General features: G+C 45.0%; 1 protein-coding gene across 1 annotated transcript in view; it reads left to right on the forward strand.

Moving 5' to 3' along the window:
- LOC106562896 (mitogen-activated protein kinase kinase kinase 1) overlaps positions 1-16,584 on the forward strand; it is an 81,563-nt gene that overhangs the window by 72 nt on the left and 64,907 nt on the right. The window contains exons 2-7 of the mRNA XM_082957558.1: positions 379-600; positions 1,056-1,196; positions 5,443-5,559; positions 8,608-8,759; positions 9,210-9,331; positions 10,474-10,555. Coding sequence (XP_082813684.1) covers positions 379-600; positions 1,056-1,196; positions 5,443-5,559; positions 8,608-8,759; positions 9,210-9,331; positions 10,474-10,555 — 836 coding nt within the window. The remainder of the gene's footprint in view (positions 1-378; positions 601-1,055; positions 1,197-5,442; positions 5,560-8,607; positions 8,760-9,209; positions 9,332-10,473; positions 10,556-16,584) is intronic.

Raw genomic sequence — 16,584 nt, forward strand, 5'->3', positions numbered from 1 at the left:
TTTTTCACACTCAACAGTTTCCCGTGTGTATCAAGAATGGTCCACCACCCAAAGGCCATCCAGCCAACTTGACACAACTGTGGGAAGCATTGAAGTCAACATGTGGAACGCGTTTGACACCTTGTAGTGTCCATGCCCCGAACAACTCAATATTAGGAAGGTGTCCCTAATATATGGTATACTCAATGTAAGTATTATGGTAATATAGCTACATCTTGCCTTCTGATTGACAATTCTCTAAGATCTACAGGAGTGGCTAGGGAATAGGGTTTTGGCCGTATTTTGCATTTAGCCACTGTAATGGAACTGTCATTTGGCCCTCATTTGGCCTACTGACATCCCATTCCCCCTCTAACTCCCTCCCTCCCTCCCTCTCAGGTGGTGAAGCCCGTCTTCCTGCGACCGGACGGGAGCAAGGCAGGCTGCAAGGGGGCCGAGGATGAATCCAACACGCTCACCAGCGCTGCCCCCCAGCAGAGCGGTGGCTGCCGCAGCCCCTCCCCCGGACACCCCTCTTCCTCCTCCTCCTCTTCCTCTGGCAGGGCCTGCGAGAAGCCTGAGTCCCCAGGGGTGCACAGGAAGAGGGCCTCGCCCGTGCCAGTGATTAGCCACACACACACATACGTAGCATGCACACACACACATATGAGAACATCAGCTACGTGTTTAAGCGTACTTCATATTATTTGAGAATGCATAGACATATAGTTTCAAGTTTCAAAGTTTATTCGCCACGTGCACAGGATACAACAGATGTAAAACAGTACAGGGAAATTCTTACCTTGACTTCATAGCTCTTTCCCAAGAATGCAGTGATAATAATATAGATTTTACGATGAACTATGATGTGAGTTAAAGAAACATGAGAATGCAAGACATTTTATAATAATATACCATTGATTAGATATTAACCCTCTTCACTTTGGGTTTGAAGAATTGTTAAGTCCTAAGTGACTATTTATTAGACAATAACTATGAATGGGAGAGGATTAAGACTAGTTTTTCTCTGAGGCTGTCTTGATCTAATATTAATGTAATTTTGTTATTGTTGATTTGTTGTTGTTGAGGAGACTAATCGCCGTGTCAACAAGGTCATGAGGGCCCGCCTCTACCTACTGCAGCAGATAGGCCCCAACTCCTTCCTGATTGGAGGAGACAGCCCTGACAACAAATACAGGGTGTTCATTGGCCCACAGGTTAGAAGTGCTCGCAGTCCACTCAGACCAATGAAAAAAGATTAGACTGAATTATTAATTGGCCCACAGGTAAGAAGTGCTCGCAGTCCACTCAGACCAATGAAAAAAAAAATTGACAGAATTATTCATTGGCCCACAGATAAGAAGTGCTCGCAGTCCACTCAGACCAATGAAAAAAGATTAGACAGAATTAAAAGACTCACGCTCAATTTCAAATTGACTCCCTCTACCCTCTAGGTAATCAAAATTATTGGATAGGTGTTCAATATTACAGAAATTCCACCTAGCCTATCAGAAGACAAGGTCACTGTATTACCTATTATGCTTATACAGTTCTTTCAAATGTATAAGTAGCTAGTTGGAATTGGGCCTTTTGTGTCAGTTTGATTTAGCTGATGCAAGTTTGCGAGATTACAACGGTCTGGCAAGATTGAGGCTAAGCTGCAACAAGACCCCAACTTTTACCAAATTGCATTTACAGCAATAGATTTTAGTTTTAAAGGGACACTTGGAATGAAGCCCTTTATTCCATTGTTATAATGGCGCCGGTAGGGATGGCTGCTGTTTTACGGGCTCTGAACCAACTGTGCTATTTTGTTTGTTTTTTGCATTGTTTGTAAATTATTTTGTACATAATGTTGCTGCTACCATCTCTTATGAGCAAAAAGATCTTCTGGACATCAGAACAGCGATTACTCACCTTGAACTGGACAAAGATGTTTTCTTTAATGAGTCTGACGCGAAGGATATACTGCTTTCTTTAGACCAGGCCCAAATCCCTGTCATTAGCGTGAAGAAAAGATGGAGAAAAGGGGGGAGGAGGGTGGGGTGCCTTGTAAAAATTAGTCAACGAGTAGGTAAACCACTACTACCCTCCGTACTATTGGCCAACGTGCAATCATTGGAAAATAAACTGGACGATCTACGATTTAAGATTATCCTACCAACGGGACAATAAAATCTGCAATATCTTATGTTTCACCGAGTCGTGGCTGAATGACGACACGGATAATACAGAGCTGGCTGGGTTTTCCGTGCATCGGCAGGACAGAGCAGCTACGTGGTAAGACGAGGGGTGGGTGTGTGTGTCTATTTGTCAATGTCTGCTGGTGCGTGATGTCTAATATTAAAGAAGTCTCGAAGTATTGCTCGCCTGAGGTAGAATACTTCATGATAAGCAATAGACCACACTATCTACCAATAGAGTTCTCATCTATATTATTCGTAGCTGTCTATTTCCCACCACAAACCGATGCTGGCACTAAGACCGCAGTCAACGAGCTGTGTAAGGCAATAAGCAAACAAGACAATGCTCATCCAGAAGCGGCGCTCCTAGTACCGTGGAATTTAATGCAGGGTAACCTAAAATCCATTTTACCTCATTTCTACCAGCATGTAATATGTGCAACCAGAATTTGAAACACTCTAGACCACCTTTACTCCACACACAGAGACCCATATATAAAGCTCTCCCTTGCCCTCCATTTGGCATATCTACCATGATTCTGCTTACAAGCTAAAACAAAATCAGGAAGTACCAGTGACTCGCTCAATGAGGAAGTGGTCAGATTTTGCAGATGCTACGCTACAGGACTGTTTTGCTAGCACAGATTGAAATACGTTCCGGAATTCATCCAATGGCATTGAGAAGTATACTACCTCAGTCACCGGCTGCATAAACAAGTGCATCGACGATGTCGTCCCCACGGTGACCGTACGCACATATCCCAACCAGAAGTCATGGATTACAGGCAACATCCACACTGAGCTAAAGCTGCCGCTTTCAAGGAGCAGGACTCTAACCCGGAAGCTTATAAGACATTCCACTATGCCCTCAGACGAACCATCAAACAGGCAAAGCATCAACACAGGACTAAGATTGAATCCTACAACACTGGCTCTGACGCTCGTTGGATGTGGCAGGGCTTGCAAACTATTACGGACTACAAAGGGAAACCCAGCCACGAGCTGCCCAGTGACGAGAGCCTACCAGATGAGCTAAATGCCTTTTATGCTCGCTTTGAGGCAATCAACACTGAAGCATACATGAGAGCACCAGCTGTTACTGACGACTGTGTGATCACGCTCTCCGTAGCTGATGTGAGCACGACCTTTAAACAGGTCAACATTCACAAAGCTGCTGGGCCAGATGGATTACCAGGATGTGTACTCCAAGTATGCACGGACGAACTGGCAAGTGTCTACTTTCAACCTCTCCCTGACCGAGCCTGTAATACCTACATGTTTCAAACAGACTACCATAGTCCCTGTGCCCAAGAAAGTGAAGGTAACCTGCCCAAATGATTACCGCCCCATAGCACTCACGTCGGTAGCCATGAAGTGCTTTGAAAGGCTGGTTATGGCTCACATCAACACCATCATGCCGGAAACCCTAGACCCATTCCAATTCGCATACCGCCCCAACAGATCCACAGATGATGCAATCTCTATCGCACTCTACACTGCCCTTTCCCACCTGGACAATAGGAACACCTATGTGATAATGTTGTTCATTGACTACAGCTCAGCATTCAACACCATAGTTCCCACAAAGCTCATCACTAAGCTAATGACCCTGGGACTTAACACCTCCCTCTGCAACTGTATCCTGGACTTCCTTACCCCAGGTGGTAAGGGTAGACAACAACACATCTGCCACACTGATCCTCAACACTGGGGCCCCTCAAAGGTGCATGCTTAGTCCCCTCCTGTACTCTCTGTTCACCCACTACTGAGTGGCCAAGCACGACTCCAACACTATCATTAAGTTTGCTGACGACACAACAGTAGTAGGTCTAATCACTGACAACGATGAGACAGCCTATAGGGAGGAGGTCAGAGACCTGGCAGTGTGGTGCCAGGACAACAACCTCTCCCTCAATGTGAGCAAGACAAACGAGCTGATCGTGGACTATAGGAAGAGGAGGGCCGAACAGGCCCCCATTCACATAGACGGTGCTGTAGTGGAGCAGGTCGAGAATTTCAAGTTCATTGGTGTCCACATCACCAACTAACTATCATGGTCCAAACAAACCAAGACAGTCGTGAAGAGGGCACGACAACGCCCTCAGCAGAATGAAAAGATTTGGCGTGGGTCCCCAGATCCTCAAAAAGTTCTACAGCTGCACCATCGAGGGCATCCTGACCGGTTGCAACACCGCCTGGTATCGCAACTGCTCAGCATCTGACAGTAAGGCCCAGTACATAACTAGGGCCAAGCTTCCTGCCATCCAGGACCTTTACACTAGGCGGTGTCAGAGGAAGGCCCAAAAAATGGTCAAAGACTCCAGTCACCCAAGTCATAGACTGTTCTCTCTGCTACCGCAAGGCAAGTGGTACCGGAGCGCAAAGTCTAGGTCCAAAAGGCTCCTTAACAGGTACTGGTACCCCCTGTATATAGCCTCGTTATTGTTATGTAATTTTCTTGTGTTACTTTTTCTTTTATTTTTACTTTAGTTTATTTAGTACATATTTTCTTAACTCTTTTTATTGAACTGCATTGTTGGGTAAGGGCTTGTAAGTAAGCGTTTCACGGTAAGGTCTACACCTGTTGTATTTGGCGCATGTGACAATTAACATTTGATTTTATTATATTTGATCTACTCCCACAGAGTCAGATGAAGTCATGTATTTCATTTTTATGTCTCTGCATCCAGTATGAAGGAAGTTAAGAGGTAGTTTTGCGAGCCAATGCTAACTAGTGTTAACGCAATGACTAGAAGTCTATGGTATCTACTAGCATGCAACTTCCTTCAAACTGCTTGCAAAGACATAAAAAAAGATATCCATGAGTTCCACTTACTCTGGGGAAGTAGATAAAGAGCCTCATTGCCAAAATCCTGAAGTATCCCTTAAGAATTTACTTTACTTGTACATTGGCCAGCTTGTTTTTTTTACCCAGCCATTTGCTACTATAGAGCTGGATTGATGTAGAGCTCCTCTTACTAAAGGTCTACGTCCCAAATGGCACTCTGCTTCCTATATAGTGCACTACCTTTGTCAAAAGTAGTGCACTATATGTGGATTACGGTGCCATTTGGAACGCATCCAATGATTCTTAATCAGGTGTAGATTAAATTGGGCTCTCCTGAGTGATTTTTGACTTAGTGTTCTGTCGAAAAAGGGAAGTCGCTGAAGATGTGTGTGTTTGCGACCATAATGGACTGTGTATGTGACCACTGTATGTATATACACACACATTCGTGAGTAACCCCCGGTCTAAGTTCATCCTCCCCTCTCTCTGTAGACCTGTAGCTGTGGCCGAGGGGCATTCTGTATCCACGTCCTCTTCGTCATGCTCCGAGTCTTCCAGCTGGAGCCCTCAGACCCAATGCTCTGGAGGAAAAGCCTAAAAAACTTTGAGGTAACCTTCCAGCAACCAACTGACATGCCCTCTAACCAATCTGTATAATTCCCCTTATCCACCATAGTGCTTGAACTGTGCTGGACGGGAAAATGTGGAAAGGCAATATCCGTGCCAGCACAGTATGGTTCGGCTCAGCACAATGGTGTGAAAGGGGTATACATGATTTGTTGAACCCATTGTATGTAATGACCAATTTTCTAAAAACTTAAGAGCCAGAATATGTCCACTTTAGAATATGTGACTCACCACCTGGATTCGGTCTTATGTAGCAAAACTTGAAATTGTGTTTTTTTTTTTTTTTTTACATTCGATTAAAGTAGAGACTCAGAGCTACAAAATGGTATATCATACTGCATTGTTGGGCAACAATGGGAAAGTAATTCTTCTTTGAAAGTTGATAAACTTGTAAACTCAATGGCATTTGAATGTTTTGGTACCTAGTGAAAAGCTCTTTTTTGTCTTCACCCATTCAGCATCGTTCACACCCTCTTAAAATGTAGCCCCACCCATCTTGTTTCGAGCACACACTTGACGCTTTGGCCAATGATTTGTTTACTTATGGATAACATGAAAATAGTCTAACCAGCTCTGCTGGCAACAATTTCATTACGCTTCTTTGTAGACGTTTACAGACACGGGCAATGTTCAACACGTGATGTACACATTAGCTTAAGACATGTAGCTAGCTAGGTAAACAATGTGTAAAACCACACACATCACGTAACGTTAGCTAACGATCCAGCCAGCTAACGTTAGCTAGTTAAACAACAATGAACATAGTGTAACGGTTGTCGTCAGGAATGGAGGACCAAAACGCAGCAGGAATGTCGATGCATTGGACCGTAGAGGCATACTGGTGGTCTCGAGCGCAGAACTGGCATCGCTCTTTCTGGCTGGATGCCCACTTCCCCCTGGCAAATGCGGGGCGCTGGTATTGCGCGTATCGGCCTAAAAATACTTGGCCTCGCCACAGTACCCATTACCCTGAAGCACGGGACCTGTCCATTCACTGGTTGCCCAGAAAAGGTACGGGGATTTGGCCTGGGGCTCACTCCTCGCCCAGCCAAACTACCCATGTGCCCCCCCCAATTTTTTTTATTGGGGCTGCCTCTCAGGCTTAAACGCCAGTCGTGTTCCCCGGTAGCTTTCCCGGTCCTCACTAGACTTCCTCCATGGGCCCTCTCTGGCCAGAATCTGCTCCCACGTCCATCTCTCCCGCCAGTCCATATTGAATTCCCCTTGCTCCTTACTCCGCTGCTTGGTCCATTTGTGGTGAGAGATTCTGTAACGGTTGTCGTCGGGAATGGAGGACCAAAACGCAGCAGGAATGTGGATGCTCATCTTGTATTTTATTTTAAACCAAGAAAACACCGAAATAACAAAATGAAGAACGGACGAACAACAAAACAGTCTTGTCAGGCTCACACACGCAAAACAAGAAACAATCTCCCACAAACACTAAACCAAACACATACCCATATATAGCACTCCCAATCAGAGGCAACGAGAAAACACCTGCCTCCAATTGAGAGTCCAACCCCAATAAACCAGACATAGAAATACAAAAGACCAGAGACCACATAGAAATACAAACATAGAACATTACCCAAAAACCCGGAAATAATAAATCAAACGCCCTACTAAATAAACCACCACCCCGAACCACATAAAACAAATACCCTCTGCCACGTCCTGACCAAACTATAATAACAAATAACCCTTATACTGGTCAGGACGTGACACATAGTGCCAAATCATATCGTTACTACACTGCATGAATATGCTGGGAGTTAACCAACCAGGTTCAATGTTAGCCAACCAGCTAACGTTAGCTAGCTAGCTAACAATACACTTTAGCTTAAGACATGTAGCTATAGTACCTAGTTAGGTAAACAATGAACCTAGCTAGGTAAACAACGTGTAAAACCAGATGTCACGCAATGTTAGGTAACGAGCCAACCAGCTAACATAGTTAAACAACAATGAGCATAGTGCCAAATCATGTCGTTACTACACTGCATGAATATGCTGGGAGATAACCAACCAGGTTCAATGTTAGCTAGCTAAAATTAGGCTCTAACTAGCAAAGCAAACAGCTCTGGAATACGAATAATAACATCAGTTGGGAACCAGCCAGCTAACGTTAGCTAGCTAGCTAACAGTACACTTTAGCTTGAAATGAAGCCACTTTCTGTCAAAATTAGAAACATGTAATATCAAAAAATTCTGCTAGCTAATGCTAGACTATCTTACCTGTATACATCATCATGCATGATGGACGTGTCTCCCTGTCATGGATGACATGCCACAGTTGCCCTTAGTTTGAAGATGTAATCCGGTTTTCTCCATCTCTTTAGCTATCCAACTCTAATTCCACTGATTTCAAAACTTGATCCTCCAGAGAGTGGACACTTAGCTATGCAGCTCCAAAAAACTGTGCTCGACAGGATTACCAACAGACTGACCAGCACAAATAGACAGAAGTCCTCTATATGGCAGACGAATCCTCTTTCCTCTCTCAGCATGTTCAGCCCACTCATTAGCTCAGCCAATTATGGCTAGTGGGAAGGTTGCTGACTTTTTCTGTGGCTTAACCAACAAGGCTCGTAATTTAGCAAATGTATTCATATTTACAGATGACATACAAGTTTGTTATTACGGCACATGAAAGTTCACATGTTCGAGAAGGCATTTCTTCCCAAAAAATGCATTTTGATTAAAAAAACATATTTTTTACGTTCAAACGGCTCTTGTGTGAAGTCGTGACTTGTCTAGTTTCCTGAATCGGGTCGCATATGTCCATTTACATTGAGGATAACTTTCAGTGACTTGCACTGTATTGAATGCACGTTAGATATACGTAGATACTTCATGATGGTTAAGGTTGACCTCAATGGTAAACTGGCTCCGGGGTAAAGTTTCCCCTAGGGACAGATCTAGGATCCTCTTCCTCTGCCCCAATCCTAGCCTTAATCACAAGTGGGGAAAATGCTAAACTGACCCAAGATCAGCATCTAACTGTATCATTGTCTCCACGTCATCCAGGTGGAGAGCTTGTTCCAGAAGTATCACAATCGCCGCAGTTCGCGCATCAAGGCGCCATCGCGCAATACCATCCAGATGTTTGTGTTGCGCATGTCTAACCCCCACACGTCCTGTCCATCCAGCACCTCCAGCGCCTCCAGCAATGGGAGCAGGTAGAGTAGACACACGCACGCACATGAACAGTCAATCGCACATAAAGCACACAGATACACCAGGTTTAGCTGTTGTACTGTAAAACCTATTTTGCCAGAAGGCCCTTGAATACATCCAAGTTGTATTTTGATACATGTTTTGATAGATGTTTAGATTTTTACATTAACGGTACACTGATTCTTTGGAGAACCAAAAATGTTACTTGCTAATTTTTCCTTTATTTGTATCTTTCCTTTCCTTTCCGTCTCTCTGTCTCTTAATGTTTCTCTCCCCTATACCTCTCTCTCCGCGCTCTCTCTCGTGCTCTCTCTCGCGCTCTTTTGTGCTCTCTCTCACTCTTTCTCCCTTTGTCCCTATCTCCCATGTCTTTCTTCATCCCTCTTTCTTTCCCTTAATCGATTTCTCTCTCTCTATCCATCTTCCCCTCTCTCCCCCCTCTCTGTCAGTAGTCTGAAGGAGGAGGAGGAGCAGATGTGTCCTATCTGTCTGTTGGACATGCTGGATGAGGAGAGTCTGACTGTGTGTGAGGAGGGCTGCAGGAACAAACTGCACCACCACTGCATGTCCATTTGTGAGGACAACTGTACACTATCAGAAACGGTGGAGGCTGGTGACTTGACAAATTGAGGAGAATGGGAGACCCACGGTATAGGCGTGGACCGCACAAAAACGACAAAGTGTGTTTCAAACTATTTTAACCTAAAACATTTAATAAAGATATTTATAGTAACATATTATGGGAGTGTGAATGAGGGCTACTTACAGTGTCGGGAAGGGATCACAGCAGTGATAAAATGAGGGTATGAGGCATGAGTTGAGGTGTTCAGAGGCTTGACTTCAGTGCAGGACAGGCTCATCATGGACAGATGGTGTTAGAGAAGAGCTCTACTCTTCCACTGAGGGCAGGACAGGATTTGACTGAGAAGACAAAAACAACAACACAGTTATACAAAAGAGCTAAGAATGAGCTAGTCTAAGCATGGATTAAAATCACATTGATTTGTAATAATGTGATTGTGTATGTGATTGACTCTACATACAGTAATGAGAGAAAATTGACAGGGCTACTCCCAATGCTTGAAAAGTATACATTCAATGTGCCAATGGATGAGAGGACACATGAGACACATGGCTTCAGTTCATATCAGAGAGTTGACACTGAAATTTGAGTGGAGTGGTCATCTCCTCTTAACCATTTGACACGTACCAACAAAAGGGTGTGATCATTCTATTGTGGTCCTTGCAGAGTATGCTCAAACCAGTGTGATTAGAATGCTTATTTAGAACGTCCAGTTTAAATTGACCCAGCAGTCAGCGTTTGTGCTGGCTACACTGTTTTTTTCACAGAAACATTTAGCACAAACACAGTCCTTACAATGTCCTGAATGTGACCAGTTTATTTTTGGATACAATGTTGGATACAATGTTCAGACACACACACACACACACACACACACACACACACACACACACACACACACACACACACACACACACACACACACACACACACACACACTCACACTATAGCCCCCTCGATAGAAGTCTTATATGTTCATCCCGAGGCCCTTCCCTTCTCTCTTTAAACTCCAGTCTAATTTTTGCTCCATTTTATCAGAGCCTTGACTTCCTTGACAGCCAGTCGGTGCATTGTCCCCTATCTAAACTGGGGATAGAGCTAATTTTGTCTGTCTCTCTGTCTGTGTCTCGCAGGGGCTGAGGAATGCCGGCAGAACCACGAGACGCTCATTTGCCCCCTCTGTAGAGCCAAGTGGAAGTCCCATGGTTTTTACAGGTAATTTTAAAATGTATGCGGGCTAGGATCTAGGAACTACTTGTCAAGACTCCTGGAGTGGGGGATGAATTCAGCAGCCTACCAGCTGGTATCTGGTATTGTTGTGTGAAACACGGGGGAAGCGGCTTCACTATATTTGTGGGAAACACCTGCCTCAGTCTGAGACGTCAGAACAGCTTTTCAGTTTTGCAAATCTCATGCGAGCTGAATGCGAGTTATGGTCAACTTAAAGTTATCTAACTATTCAATGGTTTATAAGCTATTTATACTGTATGCTCACAAAGTGTTAATGATTTAAACTAGAGCATTTCGTGTGGAAATGCACTCAAACCTGTGATGGATTTATTGTAGGCTACGTCAATGGCGCACAGTAGCCTAGAGACAGGAAAGAGCCTTGAGTGTTTAGCGGTGAGATAAGCTATATTAGACTATGCCTCACATAGCTAACAGTGTGTCATTACATTAGCATTTTAGCATGGCACTAGGCTATATTTGTCACGTACTGACCAGTAAAAGGGGTTATTTGTCATTGTAGTTTGGTCAGTGCGTGGCAGGGGGTGTTTCTTTTGTGTGTTTCGGTGTTTTTGCTTTAGGTTCTATGTTATCTATTTCTATGTGTTTATCTAGTTTTGTATTTCTGTGTTGGGTTTTTGGCAATGACCTCCAATTAGAGGCAGCTGGTTGTCGTTGTCTCTAATTGGAGGCCATATTTAGTTGGGTTTGTTGTGTCGCTCTGGATAAGAGCGTCTGCTAAATGACTTAAATGTAAATGTAAATGTTTTCTCTTGTGTTTTGTGGGTGGTTGTTTCCAGTATAGTCTGTGCACCTTACTGGACTGTTTTCGTCGTCAGTTTATTTTGTTTAAGTGTGTTCTTTAATAAAGAAAGAAGATGAGCACTTTACCTGCTGCGCCTTGGTCCAATCGGTACGATGCCTATGACAGAACCACCCACCAAACAAGGACCAAGCAGTGGGGATTGGAGCACCAAACAAGGACCAAGCAGCGGGGATTGGAGCACCGACGAGAAGGATGGACGTGGGAGGCAGAATGACGTTTCTGGGAGAGGAAACTAAGGGAGGGGGGCACACGGGGAGTTGGGCAGAGTCAGGATGGAGACCTGAGCCAACTCCCCGTGCTTATTATGGGGAGCGACGGATCAAGCAAGCACCTTGTTATGTGGAGATACGCACTGTGTTGCCCATACGCAAGCACAGTCCGGTGCAATCAATAAGGGCTGCGCAGCGTTGCCAGGCGAGAGTTAGCCGGCAGCCAGGGAGAAGTGCGCCGGTGCAGCGCATCTGGCCACCAGTGCATCTCCTCGGTCCAGTTTACCCTGTTCCTGCTCCTCGCACTAGCCCTGAGGTGCATGTTACTAGGCTGGCGCCTCCAAAACCAGCCCTACGCATCAGGCCTCTAGTGCGCCTGCCCAGTCCAGTACATCCTGTTCCTGCTCCTCGCACTAACCCTGAGGTGCGTGTCACTAGTCTGGCGCCCCCAAAGCCAGCCCCACGCATCAGGCTTCCAGTGCGCCTGCACAGTCCAGCGCAGAAACAGTGTCCAGCAAAGTCTGTCTACAACATCGTGGTACCATGGATGGTGTCTATTCCTGCTGATCTATATCTCCCGTTTGTCTCACCCCGTTTTTATTTATTTAACCTTTATTTAACTAGGCAAGTCAGTTAAGAACAAATTCTTATTTACAATGACAGCCTACACTAGCCAAACCCGGATGATGCTGGGCCAATTGTGCACCGCCCTATGGGACTACCAATCACGGCCGGTTGTGATACAGCCTGGATTCGAACCAGGGTGTCTGTAGTGACGCCTCTAACACTGAGATGCAGTGCCTTAGACCACTGCGACACTCGGGAGCTCAAAAACTGTTGCTCTGTGCTTTTTTTTCTTATCCATACTTTAGGGTAGTGGGTCATTTTTTTGTGCCGTTGTTTTATACGTCCTCATTCACATGTTGCTGGTGTTTACCTTTGTGTTTTTTCTCTTATTTCCCATTTCATCATATTTTTTTATTTTCCTCTTGTGATGGTAAATAAATATCTAAAAGGTCTGCAAATGTATACTGCTCAAAAAAATAAAGGGAACACTTAAGCAACACAATGTAACTCCAAGTCAATCACACTTCTGTGAAATCAAACTGTCCACTTAGGAAGCAACACCGATTGACAATAAATGTAACATGCTATTGTGCAAATGGAATAGACAACAGGTGGAAATTATAGGCAATTAGCAAGACACCCCCAATAAAGGAGTGGTTCGGCAGGTGGTGACCACAGACCACTTCTCAGTTCTTATGCTTCCTGGCTGATGTTTTGGTCACTTTTGAATGCTGGCGGTGCTTTCACTCTAGTGGTAGCATGAGACGGAGTCTACAACCCACACAAGTGGCTCAGGTAGTGCAGCTCATCCAGGATGGCATATCAATGTGAGCTGTGGCAAGAAGGTTTGCTGTGTCTGTCAGCGTAGTGTCCAGAGCATGGAGGCGCTACCAGGAGACAGGCCAGTACATCAGAAGACGTGGAGGAGGCCGTAGGAGGGCAACAACCCAGCAGCAGGACCGCTACCTCCGCCTTTGTGCAAGGAGGAGCAGGAGGAGCACTGCCAGAGCCCTGCAAAATGACCTCCAGCAGGCCACAAATGTGCATGTGTCTGCTCAAACGGTCAGAAACAGACTCCATGAGGGTGGTATGAGGGCCCGACGTCCACAGGTGCGGGTTGTGCTTACAGCCCAACACCGTGCAGGACGTTTGGCGTTTGCCAGAGAACACCAAGATTGGCAAATTCGCCAATGGCGCCCTGTGCTCTTCACAGATGAAGCGGGATCACACTGAGCACATGTGACAGACGTGACAGAGTCTGGAGACGCTGTGGAGAACGTTCTGCTGCCTGCAACATCCTCCAGCATGACCGGTTTGGCGGTGGGTCAGTCATGGTGTGGGGTGGCATTTCTTTGGGGGGCCGCACAGCCCTCCATGTGCTCGCCAGAGGTAGCCTGACTGCCATTAGGTACCGAGATGAGATCCTCAGACCCCTTGTGAGACCATATGCTGGTGCGGTTGGCCCTGGGTTCCTCCTAATGCAAGACAATGCTAGACCTCATGTGGCTGGAGTGTGTCAGCAGTTCCTGCAAGAGGAAGGCATTGATGCTATGGACTGGCCCGCCCGTTCCCCAGACCTGAATCCAATTGAGCACATATGGGACATCATGTCTCGCTCCATCCACCAACGCCACGTTGCACCACAGACTGTCCAGGAGTTGGCGGATGCTTTAGTCCAGGTCTGGGAGGAGATCCCTCAGGAGACCATCCGCCACCTCATCAGGAGCATGCCCAGGTGTTGTAGGGAGGTCATACAGGCACGTGGAGGCCACACACACTACTGAGCCTCATTTTGACTTGTTTTAAGGACATTACATCAAAGTTGGATCAGCCTGTAGTGTGGTTTTCCAGTGTGACTCCAAATCCAGACCTCCATGGGTTGATAAATTGGATGATAGTCCCACTAAACAGATGATAATCCCACTAAACGCAAACCAGATGGGATGGCGTATCGCTGCAGAATGCTGTGGTAGCAATTCTGGTTAAGTGTTCCTTAACCTGTTGGGTCTAGGGGGCAGCATTTGCACGTCTGGATAAAAAAAATGTACCCGATTTAATCTGGTTACTAATCCTACCCAGTAACTACAATATGCATATACTTATTATATATGGATAGAAAACACTCTAAAGTTTCCAAAACTGTTTGAATGGTGTCTGTGAGTATAACAGAACTCATTTGGCAGGCAAAACCCTGAGACATTTTCTGACAGGAAGTGGATACCTGATGTGTTGTATTGACTTTAAACCTATCCCATTGAAAAACACAGGGGTTTAGGAATATTTTGGCACTTCCTATTGCTTCCACTAGATGTCACCAGCCTTTACAAAGTGTTTTGAGTCTTCTGGAGGGAGATCTGACCGAACAAGAGCCATGGAACGATGATGTCCCATTAGACACCTGGCGCGCTACTTCATGTTGGGTACCCTCGTTCCAATATGTTATAAAAGAGTATGCATTCGTCCAACTTGAATATTATTCATGTTCTGGTTAAAAAAGGCCCTAATGATTTATGCTATACAACGTTTGACATGTTTGAACGAACGGAAATATATTTTTTCCCCTCGTTCATGACGAGAAGTCCGGCTGGCTTACATCATGTGCTAACGAGACGGAGATTTTTGGACATAAATGATGAGCTTTTTTGAACAAAACTACATTCGTTATGGACCTGTGATACCTGGAAGTGACATCTGATGAAGAGAATCAAAGGTAATGGATTATTTACATAGTATTTTCGATTTTAGATCTCCCCAACATGACGTCTAGTCTGTATCGCAACGCGTATTTTTCTGGGCACAGTGCTCAGATTATTGCAAAGTGTGATTTCCCAGTAAGGTTATTTTTAAATCTGGCAAGTTGATTGCGTTCAAAAGATGTAAATCTATAATTCTTTAAATGACAATATAATATTTTACCAATGTTTTCTAATTTTAATTATTTAATTTGTGACGCTGACTTGACTGCCGGTTATTGGAGGGAAACGATTTCCTCAACATCAATGCCATAGTAAAACGCTGTTTTTGGATATAAATATCAACTTGATAGAACTAAAAATGCATGCATTGTCTAACATAATGTCCTAGGAGTGTCATCTGATGGAGATTGTAAAAGGTTAGTGTATCATTTTAGCTGGTTTTATGGTTTTGGTGACCCTGTCTTTGACTTGACAAAACATTACACACAACTCTTGTAAATGTACTGTCCTAACATACTCTAAATTTATGCTTTCGCCGTAAAACCTTTTTGAAATCGTAAAACGTTGTTAGATTAAGGAGATGTTTATCTTTCAAATGGTGTAACATAGTTGTATTTTTGAAAAATTTGAATTTTGACATTTATTTGGATTCAAATTTGCCGCTCTTGAAATGCACCTGCTGTTGATGGAGTGCACCACGGGTGGCACGCTAGCGTCCCACCTAGCCCCAAGAGGTTAAATTATAATTAAATCACAGACAGCATCACCAGCAAAGCACCATCATACCTCCTCCTCCATGTTTCACGGTGGAAACTACACATGCAGAGATCATCCGATCATCGACCTCCTCTGCTTCTCACAAAGACACAAATCTCAAATTTGGACTCATCAGGCAAAAGAACAGATTTCCACTGGTCTAATGTCCATTGCTCGTGTTTCTTGGCCCTAGCAGGTCTCTTCTTATTATTGGTGTCCTTTAGTAGTGGCTTCTTTGCAGAAATATGACCATGAATTTGCTTGCTGCCGACACGGAGCCCCGTCGATCCATCACGACTGGTCTGCCGACGTAACCGTCCGAGGGGGTTTCAACAGGCTCTCCCGTTGCGATGTACCCCTGAGGCCCATCTGCTAGCCTGCTAGCCCCGGCCTGCTAGCTGTCTGAATCGCCGTGCCTCCAGCTCACCTAGCTACTCACTGGACCCTATGATCACTCGGCTACACATGCTCTCCCTAATGTCAGTATGCCTTGTCTATTGCTATTTTGGTAAGTATTTTTGTCGTATTTCACTATAAAGCCTCCAGCCCTGCTCGATATGCCTCAGCTAGCCCTTTTGTCCCACCCCCCACATATGCGGTGACCGCACCTGGCTTATAATGTGCCTCTAGAGACCAAACCTCTCTCATTGTCACTCAGTGCCTTACCTCCACTGTACTCACATCCTACCATACCCTTGTCTGTACATTATGCCTTGAATCTATTCTTCCCCGCCCAGAAACCTGCTCCTTTTACTCTCTGTTCCGAACGCCCTAGATGACCAGTTCTTTTAGCCTTTAGCCGTACACTTATCCTACTTGTCCTCTGTTCCTCTGGTGATGTAGAGGTTAACCCAGGCCCTGCAGCCCCCAGCAACACTTCAATTCCCCAGGTGCTCTCATTTGTTGACTTCTGTAACCGTAAAAGCATTGGTTTCATGCATGTTAACATTAGAAGCCTCCTCC

This window comes from Salmo salar, chromosome 11 (assembly GCF_965601325.2).
Source record: "Salmo salar chromosome 11, fSalSal1, whole genome shotgun sequence".
In the NCBI taxonomy this organism is placed as follows: domain Eukaryota; kingdom Metazoa; phylum Chordata; class Actinopteri; order Salmoniformes; family Salmonidae; genus Salmo; species Salmo salar.